Source organism: Mytilus trossulus, chromosome 1, assembly GCF_036588685.1.
Source record: "Mytilus trossulus isolate FHL-02 chromosome 1, PNRI_Mtr1.1.1.hap1, whole genome shotgun sequence".
NCBI classification, from domain to species: Eukaryota; Metazoa; Mollusca; class Bivalvia; order Mytilida; family Mytilidae; genus Mytilus; species Mytilus trossulus.
This window is the reverse complement of record NC_086373.1, coordinates 38,884,007-38,896,602: the sequence shown is the minus strand read 5'-3', so window position 1 is coordinate 38,896,602 and position 12,596 is coordinate 38,884,007. Positions and strand designations below refer to the sequence as shown.

Genomic DNA, 12,596 nt, shown 5'->3' with positions numbered 1-12,596 from the left:
TTGATCACACTCCTCTACAGCAAGAGTAGTTGTATACTTATTTCTGATCACACTCCTCTACAGCAAGACTAGTTGTAAACCTATTATTTATCACACTCCTCTACAACAAAAGTAGTTGTATACCTATTACTGATCGCACTCCTCTACAGCATGAGTAGATTATTGATCACACTCCTCTACAACAAAAGTAGTTGTACATCTATTTTTTATCACACTTCTCTACAGCAAGAGTAGTTGTATGCCTATAATTGATCACACTACTCTACAGCAAGAGAATTTGTAAACCTGTTATTGATCATACTCCTCTACAACAAAAGTAGTTGTACATCTATATTGATCACACACCTAAACAGCAAGAGTAGTTGTTCACCTATTATTGATCACACTCCTCTACAACAAGAGTAGTAAAAACTGTTGTACGCCTATTATTGACCACACTTCTCTACAGCAAGAGTAGCTGTACGCCTATTATTGATCACACTCCTCTACAGCAAAAGTAGTTGTAAAATTGAGAATGGAAATGGGGAATGTGTCAAAGAGACAACAACCCGACCAAATAAAAAACAACAGCAGAAGGTCACCAACAGGTCTTCAATGTAGCGAGAAATTCCCGCACCCGGAGGCGTCCTTCAGCTGGCCCCTAAACAAATATATACTAGTTCAGTGATAATGAACGCCATACTAATTTCCAAATTGTACATCTATTATTTATCACACTCTCCTAAATCAAGAGTAGTTGTACACTTATTATTGATCACACTCTTCTACAGCAAGAGTAGGTGTATACTTATTACTGATCACACTCCTCTACAGCAAGAGTAGTTGGATAATTTTTACTGATCACACTCCTCTACAACAAAAGTAGTTGTACACCTATTATTGATCATACTTCTCAACAACAAGTAAGAGTAGTTTTGAGCCTACTTCTGATCACACTCTTCAACAGCATGAGTAGATTATTGATCACACTCCTCTACAACAAAAGTAGTTGAACATTTATTATTAATCACACTCTTCTATAGCAAGAGTAGTTACACATCTATCTCGATCACACTCCTCTACAACAAGAGTCGTTATACATCTATTATTGATCACACTCCTCTACAGCAAGAGTAGTTGTACACCTATTTTGATCACTATCCTCTACAACAAAAGTAGGTGTACATCTATCTTGATCACACTCCTATATAGCAAGAGTAGTTGTGCACTTCTTATGGATCACACTGCTCTACAGCGTGAGTAGTTGTACACCTATTATTGATCACACTCCTCTACAGCAAGAGTAGTTGTGCACCTATTATTGATCACACTCCTCTACAACAAAAGTAGTTGTACATCTATCTTGATCACACTCCTCTACAACAAGAGCCGTCATACATCTATTATAGATCACACTCCTCTACAGCAATAGGAGTTGTACATCTATCTTGATCACACTCCTCTACAGTAAGAGTAGTTGTACAAGTTGTATATCTTTCTAGATCACACTCCTCTACAGCAAGAGTAGTTGTGCACTTTTTATGGATCACACTCCTCTACAGCAAGAGTAGTTGTACACCTTTATTGATCACACTCCTCTACAACAAAAGTAGTTGTACGCCAATTATTGATCACACTACTCTACAGCAAGAGTAGTTTTACATCTATATTGATCACACTCCTCTACAGCAAGAGTAGTTGGTCATCTTTATTGATCACACTCCTCTACAGCAAGAGTTGCTGTACATCATAATTGATCACACTCTTCTATAGCAAGCGAAGTTGTACATCTATGATTGATCAGAAACGTCTACAGCAAGAGTTGCTGTTGTTAATCTTCTATTGGTCACACTCCTCTGAAGCAATTGTAGTTTTTGTCATGTCATGTATATAATCAACTGCCTCTACAGTAGTTAAAGATGTACATCCATAATTAACCAAATAACGAGATAGGTTGTACGGCTTTATTTTATAATATAGGACTACATCAGCTGTTTTTGTAAATCTATAGTTTTCTGATCACTAACATTAACGTTTCGCATAAACAAACATGAGCTATCGGTAAGATTCAAGAAGACGGTGAAGTGAAACAAGGTTAAAACTCGGATTCCCTCATAGACATACATATGTATACACAATTCTTTGCAATTGCATGCAGTCTCTAACAGGTATTGAATCAAATATTTCCAATACTCAAACGACCAAAAGAAAAATGTTTTGAATGGGGTTTAGAGGGACAATATGTTGGTACATGTATTTACAAATATTTAAATGAATGAAGAGAAATTATCAAATTTGAATGGTCCAAAAATATCTGACAAAAATAAAAATAAATATAAGATCATTGAATTTCATATATTAAACTTTATTAAGTTGTCATTAGTAGGTTAACACACGTTAAAGCATACTGAATGACATTCTGAACGGTGAAAACAATCTAAAGTATCTCAGTCTATCTAGTGTTAAAGAGTACACGATTAATCTAATCACATGGTGCTTGTTAGCATTTGATTTCGCCTTTGAAAAGGAGATATACTGATGCATGCAGGAACAATATGTACCGAAAGTAATAGCAAACACTGACCAATACATGACTACAAATGTCAAACACACCTATTATTTATTATAGGTATACTGTTTCGCGAGGGAACGATGCCAGATACATTGAAAATAAAAAAGAAATAGAAAATACTTGACGGCACGATAACTTTATAGATAGTGCAAGTAACCTCAGTAACTTTTTAGAAGAACCATATCTCTACGATAACTTCCGAGATACCCCGAAAGCAATAATTACCTTAACAAAATGCCAATCAATTTGAAAATTTTCATTGTTTTCAAATGCATTTGAATATGCCACAGTGCAATCAAGACAAACAACGAATAATCAAACTTGCAGTGAATTGAATTATTTGATATTCATTATTTAGATTATTTATTGTATCTCTATATCAACTGTGTTCAACATCCGCAGCAATGGTACTGCTTTTCATGGAAAATCATTTAACACAGTATTTGTGACCTATTGTTGCTAGCATTAACGTCATTGGGTCTCTGGTGAATAGTTTCATTGAAAATCATACCTCATCTTCCTTTTTTATATATACATGTAGGTGTAAATATATAGATCTTCAATTTGTTATTGTCTGACAGTATATTTTGTTGATCATGTGAAATCATGAATTTAGACGAAGCCATTGGGTTAAATTATACATTGTAATTGATTTTATCAGACAAAACCCAATTGAAAGGCAACATGATATTTCTTTATGTTAGCATCAATTTTTGATTGAATAAAGTCCTAAATGATTTTTTTTTATTTTACTGCATTGATATTTTTAATATATTACATAATTAACTCTGAGCATTTGTCTATGTTTTTTCAGAACTATGCATGTTGTAGCTATATGTCATATATACCGAAGTACAGCAACCAATTTTATAATATTATTCGTCAAGAAGATAGCAAATGAAATACTTCAAGCGTGTTTTCGGCAACTTCTAGGATTCTTTGAAACTTTTGTTAGTTGGAATTTTGTTCAAAAATTTATTTGAATGATATATGTAGAGTTGATTTTTTTTTTTTTGGTACATACTTTTACCTTTACATAAATTTGTATATGAAGGTTGTTCCAATGAAGAGATTATAAATAATCTAGTATAATTATCACGCCACTGGCCTGTCTGCCCTTCCGGACCACCTTAGATTATCTCCAGTTTTGGTGGGGTTCGTGTTGCTTAGTATAAAGTTTTCTGCGTTGTGTTTTGTAGATGATTGTTTGTCCTTTGATCCTTTACCTTTTTAGCCTTGGCGTTGTCAGTTTATTTTCGACTTATGAGTTTGAATGTCCCTCGGGTATCTTTCGCCTCTCTTTTAAGCCAGGAATCTCGTGAGGGTTCGTTGTGTAGGGAATTTGGTATAGATGGTCAGTATTCGTTTAAATTCATTTCTTTCATAACTTTTCAGAAATTCAGAAATTGACATATTGAATATACACTAGTCTATACTTGAAGAAGACACGTTTTGACTTCGATATATCTTGTTTTTGTGTGTCGCAGGGTTGTCGGATCATTGACATGTAACGTACATCTCTTTTCAGTAGTTAGTATATATTTTAAGTTAACAGTGTTTGTGGATTTACTTACGATTTTTGATTGATAATTTTAGTTTTGGGGTTTTATTTATTAAATGTATACAAGATTTATTTGTAATCTGAGCAATGATCTGTTTTCGAACAGAACATTTAATACACTGTTTGTCTATATCAGTTATAGTGTAAGCACAGAAACCAGATTTTCACTTTGTAATTACTATTAAAAGTTTTATTTATCAGTCTTAGAGAATCTTGATAATTTTACCGCCAAAATATGATACACCAAATTGGCCATCAATTTTTATTAACGTGTTTACTATTTTTTGTAAGCATTGTTTACAACTATTTATATAGGTTTAAGATCGACGATTGTTTTAAACAATTGTACACGAAAGTGTCAAAACGATATGATCTTAACTAAATAATATCTATGTATCTTAAGATTGTTTAGGGATGATAAACATTTGACACTTTGGTGTAAGTTTCATTTGAAATCGAATATTGTCTTAACGAGAGAAAAGCCAAGTAGATGAATGTGACAATACTTAAATCTAAATCTGTTTAACCAAATGGTCTCATTTTTCACAACTGTAGAGCTATCATAAAGGCACATATAATATTATAAATTATTTCCGACTTCTATAAATTTTGAGTCAGTGACATAGAGCCACATATATATATATATATATTCCAACATCTCTTTATACAAGCAACATTTTTCAAGAATAGTCTTACTATTATACAAAACATTAAAATTACCGATAAATATCACATTTGTCTATATCTAATAACTTTTGTTCTGGATATAAATTTTCTAAATCCAAATATTTCTTCTTTTAAAAAGCAGTCTTGACACAGAAAACATGAAAAATACTGAACAAATAAACTCATTATAGATACCAGGAATAAAATTTAATATTTATCTATAATGAACTTGGCCCAGTAGTTTCAGTGGAAAATGTTAGTAAAAATTAACAAATTTTATAAAAATGGTTAAAAATTTACTATGAAGGGCAATAACTCCTTAGGGGGTCAATTGGCATTTTGGTCATGTTGACTTATTTTTAGATTTTTTTACAGTTTATCTCTATCTATAATAATATTCAACATAATAACCAAAAACAGCAAAATTTCCTTAAAATTACCAATTCAGGGGCAGCAACCTAACAACGGATTGTCTGATTCATCAGAAAATTTCAGGGCAGATAGATGTTGACCTGATAAACAATTTAACTCCATGTCAGATTTGCTCTTAATGCTTTGGTTTTAGCATGAGTTATAAACCATAAACTGCATCTTACCCCTATGTTCTATTTTTAGCCATGGCGGCCATCTTGGTTGGTTAGCCGGGTCACCGGACACATTTTTTAATTTAGATACCTCAATGATGATTGTGGCCAAATTTGGTTTTTTCTGAGCAGAAGATTTCTGTAAAAGTTAACGACGACGGACGCCAAGTGATGAGAAAAGCTCACTTGGCCCTTCTGGCCAGATGAGCTAATAAAAACGAAAGACGACAAAACAACACAGAATCAAAGTACTGAAGTACTGAAAATCGGAATGCCACACTTTCCCGAGATATTCTTCCGCATGCGTTAACACATTTTTCAGTACGTGTGCATATATATTATCAATGGTGTCTTACTTAAATACATATATCCAAAGACAAAACGTTTTCTTATTTTTAATTTATGTTCTAAACGAAAGTATTTGTATCAGTATTCATTGAAGTCATGTAATTATAACAAACGATAAGGAATGTTATTTTGAACTCGAGAATGTGCGCGTATTTTTCATGTTTGTAGGTCGGTTACAATCCCAAAACGAAAGTTACGTAATGGAAATCTAGGCGATAGCAATACATAGGAATGCCCTCACGGTCATCGCGATGTAAAAACTAGCCTCGGAAACCCACATCAATCCCGGTTTCACAACACACAATATAAAACCTGTTAGCAGTTACTGACACATTAAAACTATAAGTTTAAAATAATTTTATTTGTCAACGATAAAACAAAATATATCTTTATAACAAAAATGTAACAAATTTAACATATCAGAAAAAAGTAAAATCACAAAAATACTTAACTCAGAGGAAAATCATTTAGGAAAGTCCATAATCACATGGCAAAATCAAATAACAAAACGCATCAAAAACGAATGGACAAGAACTGTCATATTCCTGACTTGGTATGTACAGGCATTTTCAAATGTAGAAAATGGTGGATTAAACCTGGTTCTATAGCGCTAACCCTCTCACTTTAATAACAGTCTCATCAAATTCCGTTATATTTACATGATGCGTTAAATAAACAGTCACAATTAATAAAATAGTCAAAATATGGGTACATCAGTCATCAGTCATCATCATCAGAACCATATCAATTGTCATTAATGTATTTTTTGGTACCTGTTGCATAGTCGATTTCTACAATCTGTTTAGAAGCTGAAACAAGTAAAACAAAAATATTAAGTGTGTGATAGCTAGCGGTAGACTGATCATTTTCCTAGGTTGATATGCATACTACTAAAACATTCTTTCACAAATATAATTGTGATAAATGAATGTGACTATGAAGGACAACAATTCCGAAAAAGTGACATGCTGTCTTTTTAGTTGAATAAAACAAATTCACGCCTACACTGCAAACTAAGAAATTTTAATCAATACAATCAACATGCCAATTTGAGCAGTGTTTTATACAACATTAAACTAATTAAGGAAACAACAGTAACAGAGGGAGTTGCCTCATCACAACTTCTTGTTTCTATTGTCTAGGAAAATATTTAGTATCTGCCGATTTTATTAAATATAAGTATCATACACTAAGAGAGACAACTGAATTTACCAAAAATACAAAACATTTTTGTTTTATTTTCTGCGTTTGGCTCGCATTTCTTAATTAAACGTGATCAATTTCAAAGGTTCTGAGATTCAAGAAAACTTAAGCCAAAAGTACACGATTGTGCCGAAACCTCTATTTCTTATTTACTTAAGCCTCGGTCACACCTTACCGGATAGCTCGAACGGACGCCTAACGGATAAAAAAAAAGTTATCCGTTGACAAAATTTTTATCCGTTGGGAGTCTGTTGGTGTACTAACGGACATGTAACGAATGCCTAACGGACACACAACGGACATTGAACGTACGTGAAACGGATACGTACCGGACAGAACGGACGTCGAACGTACATCCAACGGACGAGAACCGGATAAAACGGACACCTAACGGAAGCGTAACGGATAAAACGGATGAACAAAATAATCTGAAAAATAAAGGCAATAAACCATCTAAAAATTAAAGGCAATAACCCATGAGAAATTTCAGTTGGCATTTGTCCGTTTTACATCCGTTAGGCATCCGTTTTATCCGTTATCCTTCCGTTAATGTCCGTTTCACATCCGTTTTATCCGTTAGGCGTCCGTTAGGCGTCCGGTAGACGTCCGTTGGTGAATTGGTCTACCGGATCTCCAACGGATGCATAACAGACACGTAACGGATACAAAACGGACGAGTACCGTACAAAACGGACGCCTAACGGACGTTCAACGGACATTGTATTCGTTGGACGTCCGTTCAAAGTTTTAAACATGCTCAAAATTTTCCACCGGACAGAAAGGACGTCAACGGATAAAACGGACGCTTAACGGACGCCTAACGGATATGGACGGACGCCTAACGGATAAGAACGGACGTCTAACGGACATGAACGGATTGAAAAAAAGTTATCCGTTAGGCGTCCGTTCAAGCTATCCGGTAAGGTGTGACCGAGGCTTTATGATCATCGTTGGAATGATCAAGTACAATTCTTTACCTTGAAGTAGGGATCTTTGCTTTTTGCAACAGAAACAGAGCGATGTGATATTTTTCCTAATATGTATATTACCTGCATCATAGAAACGCGTAACTGTTGGTCTTTCAACTCTATTATGTTCAGTTTTCTTTGCTTTTGAAACGTTATTGAACCCAGTGACATTAGGAAGTGCCATATCGTTCCAGAAATCATTGTCTTTGTAATGTGTCTTTTTGTCCTGAAAAAATACAGAATGTGCAACTTTTATCTTTTATCTTATAGATAATGCTTAATAACAAGTTAGAGCAGCTTTAAGCAAATATGCTACTTAACACATGCTGGGAAATATTTTGACAATAAAAAAAAGTTCGAAAACATCTCGTCGTGTTATTCAAACATATTTTCACACATATCATGAAGTTGTCCTAGATTGTCTATGCAGTTTAAAAATGACACACAAAAAAACAGACAGTTTGTAGTGTAATACAGTACTAGTATAATCATGTTTTATATAATTGTGTATGAGTTTCATTGCATTTGGTTTAGGCAAACTAAATATTTTAGAGACGGAAACTTATTTCGGGACATACGTTCGTACGTACGGATGTGCAGACTGACGATGGTTAACTTTAGTGCAACCTTTTGTTTTTAATTTCGACCAATAAATACGTATTACTTTACACCGATACCGTATCCTAGGGAACACATACATATAAGGGCTATCCTTCAAATGATAGAAGATTAAGTTTTATTAATTCATAATACACTAACTATTTTTGGCATTGGTCCCCTCACTATAACTGGCGGTGGTAGTTTGCTTTTGTCGATTTCGTCATAAAATTTGTCCACATTTTCCAGTTTAATGTCAGATTTAGCCGCAGACATTTGATTCCTAAACAGATGTTTTGCCGAACCCTGTGTTCCTTTCGGAAGGGCTGTTGATACATGTGTTCTTCTACTCTTATTACTGAAGACTGAACCTATTCTACTTGGTTGCCGTGTCGACGGTAAAGTCTTTAAATCATCGAGATCGTCCTCTAAAATATAAACTAAATGTGTTATATACTATGCAATGTTTTAACATAGTATCAAAGAAATTCAGATACGACAACAATTGCCATTCGTGTTTATCCCGAAATCAGTATTAGACCCCCTTTCATTTGGCATAGCCTCACCCAATCACACATTTCGTCGGATAATGTTCACATATATTCAAGATTAAATTCATGGGGGCTTGAATTTATACTGATTTTACCACGGGTTGCTAAATATTTTTAACACGAGCGACAGAGCTCCATGTACAGAATGAATGTTTCCTTCTCGGCCACCATAGTTGACTTCCTTTTTTTACATGAGGTTCGTCCTCAAAAATGAGTTGTCAAGGTATTTTTGTCTGAATGATAAAATAAATTATCATATTGAAAAATCCAGTAAAGTACTAAAAAAAAAAGCTATGTACAAAAATAATTGAAAAAATTGTGTTTTCGACTTACGCAATTTTTGTTAGATGTAGTCGATCCCTGTTAAATTTATCATGCTTTATAAACATAAATTTCATTATACTATCCTGTCCAATTGTTTTATTTTTGTGCTATATCTGATCTATCCGTTATTTATCTTACCAATTTCTATAAGCATAGTTTGCTTTTTAACATCTGGAGGTTTCTCTAAGTCCTTTTCTTCAATCTTCGTTTCCAATCTTTTTTCTTTCTTCATTTCTTCTTCTGATTTTATCCTGTAATGTAAAATTGAAACCATACATTGGCTAAGCAAAATCATTTTAGACAGACAAAGAAGAAAAATAAACAAAAAAGAGTGATTCGTTTTAATTTCAAATAACCTTATTTTTATCATTCTGAAACTTGACTTATTTTCTGTGTTTTTTCTATGAGTTCAATTTCCAACGTAAATGTTAAATTCCGTCGAACAAGGCGGAATTTTAAAAGAAACAAACAGTCAGGTGAAAGAATATTTTCTAAACTAAGATATTTACTGGAAAATAAAATTTTCTGCAGGATTTTGTGAATTTCAATTAGTTGCGTTTGAAGTATTTAATCACGATATAATCAACAAAATTCATAGATGAGAGTTTCTGAATTCCAATAGGAGTCTAAATATTAAAGGAAGCTCAGAAACCAAATTAACTGTAGATTGTACGTAACCAAAACTATCCTGAATTTTTATGAACCTATGAATTTGAGTCATAGTACAGGTTGAAATTTATCCTTACTTTGGTTTTCTCAAGGTTCTTATCAGGTAAACGGTTAAAAGAACACCAACTACAACTAGTACACAAATGATGCATAAAACTGCAATTCCTGTAGGTGACGCAATCCACTGATCATCTGCCGAACCAGCCGTTGATGTTACAGTCGCAGTAAAGGCTGAAATACCGGTTATGTTGAATTGGTCCCAAACACCACCTGTATAGATCAATTGATGTAAATAGTAAATAATGTACATTAAATTATATCAAAGGGACATTTGGGGATATATGTTTGACAGATGAAGACGGATCAGTTCCGTAACCACAATGAATAATCCCATCTTCTTACATCTGAATGTGACCTACCAAATTAGACTTACCACCAGGTTGATACTAGTAACATTATCAATACGACGGATTTCACATGTGGAGCAAGGTCTACTGATAATTCGAGAGTGCCTGAAATCACCCCAAGTTTTTTGTTGGTTTCGTGTTGCTCATTTTTAAATTGTGTACGTTGTGTTTTAGGTCTTTTCCTTATTTTTAGCTAAAACCTTGTAAGTTTACAAATTTTAATGTCTGTGCCATGTCAATAAAATGTGTTTAACATGTTAAACTATATAATCTGAATGACCATAGCAATGAACGTAGGACAGACTTACCAGACAAAATAATAGATCCATTGGAAGTCGTTAGCAGTGACCGTACAACTACTGCGCTTAACATACTTTTGTTCTGTGGTACATTATCTACCGATTCTGTAGCATTGTTTTCCAAAACATACACTGATACATCTATTGAACTAAAAAAAAATGATGGACTACTTGTATATGATATCATGTGTATTTCTCATTTCTATTCAAATTGAAGATGGAAGCTAGCTTGTATTTATTTCACCATCACATCTCATTCTCCAATTGGTTGATTTTTAAAATCCTCTCCTTTAAATTTTCCTAACACAATGTTGATGTTTTCTTAACAGTTTATCTGTTTAGAATTGTTGTTACAAACAAGAATGTGTCCATAGTATACGAATGCCCAAACTCGCACTATCATTTTCCATGTTCAGTGGACCGTAAAAACTTTAATTTGGCATTAAAATTAGAGAGTTCATATAATGGGGAACATGTTTACTAAGTTTCAAGTTGATTGGACTTCAACTTCATACAAAAAACTACTCTGAAGCGGGACGAACGGACGGACGGACGATTGAACGGACCTACAGACCAGAAAACATAATCCCCGTCTACTATCGTAGGTGAGGCATACAAAACCCAGTTGATTAAAATCAAAGATTGCGTAATTTCCATTCGGTGAAAGAAATGTTTTATTTTTTAACTGGAGACAATATAGAAATAAATAAATATTTTTGTGGAACTTTAAGTTAAGTATATGACCTAGTTGACAGGGTGATAAAACAGACTTATAAGGTAAAAACATCAGGAGCCGAGCCCAGACGAGTTAACAATGATATTTCGAGGGATAACAATCTGAGATATATAATTAAATGAACTGATATTATGGTTTAAATTTAATTTCCTTTTGTCTTTTTTCATTGGTTTAACACGAGATCATAAAATTATACAGTTATTGTTTCTGTAACTGTTAGTCCGTCGTTACTATCCAGTACATGTATGTAGACCACAATCCACTAATGCAAGATTCTATGGTGGTCTAGGTATATTGATAAAGAATGATATTCGCAATGGTATTAAAATTTTACAAAATAAAAGTTAAAATTTGAGAAATTTTATTTCAACTTTAAAAAGATTTTTTTGTTTGTTTCGCTTATATAATACATAACAACTCATATTATGCAAGTCAATCAGGAGATTACCGTTCAGAAAATATTGAAAAAGATAAAGCCACAAAATTTAATAATAAAGGTTCTATTATTTAATTAATTAAACTTAAAAAAAAAATACCTTTCTGATGTTGCTTTAATGCACCATTTTCTTGTTTGACTAGTACTGTAATTTTGCTGAATAACTAAACCAAGCTCTGCAATGAATGTTTGTTCCAACGGTTCAAAAGCTGTTTTGTTAATACCAAGTGATAATGTCACAACTGCGCTCTCTGATTCGAATGTGTCAACTCGAACTTTCACTGTACTATTAGTTAAAGCAGTGTCGCTTGCAATGATTTCCAGTTCATACTTTGTGTTTTCACCAGGCGCTGCGACCAATGATATAACACCTGAGAGCAAAAACATATGTTACATGTTTTAACTGAACAAATAAAATAGAAATTAAAAATGTATAAATTAAATCTATTTAAATATGATTGAATTTTATCTCATACATTAACATTCGAAAATGTTGTTTTCATTATAACATCATGTACTTAAATGCAGGTAGTTTAAATGCATTATTGTTAAAGGTATGCAAAGCAAAACAATAAATTTAAGATGGATAAAATATAAGCATTGAATGTTTTTGATAATAATATGTCATAATTTACTTTTAAAAACGTAAAGACGATATCACCACGATGGTCTGTTTGTTGAACATTGTATCTTTTT

At 33.2% G+C, this 12,596-nt stretch overlaps 1 protein-coding gene across 1 annotated transcript in view; it reads right to left on the bottom strand.

Annotated features, from left to right (window-relative positions):
• Positions 1-6,082: 6,082 nt before the first annotated feature.
• The window catches only part of LOC134715675 (protocadherin Fat 4-like), a 38,130-nt gene continuing 31,616 nt past the window's right edge, over positions 6,083-12,596 (bottom strand). Inside the window, exons 22-28 of the mRNA XM_063578054.1 lie at positions 12,001-12,271; positions 10,738-10,877; positions 10,100-10,292; positions 9,492-9,604; positions 8,641-8,906; positions 7,963-8,107; positions 6,083-6,519 (exon numbers count right to left, since the gene is read on the bottom strand). Of these exons, the coding sequence (XP_063434124.1) occupies positions 6,455-6,519; positions 7,963-8,107; positions 8,641-8,906; positions 9,492-9,604; positions 10,100-10,292; positions 10,738-10,877; positions 12,001-12,271 (1,193 nt within the window). The 3' untranslated portion in view covers positions 6,083-6,454. The remainder of the gene's footprint in view (positions 6,520-7,962; positions 8,108-8,640; positions 8,907-9,491; positions 9,605-10,099; positions 10,293-10,737; positions 10,878-12,000; positions 12,272-12,596) is intronic.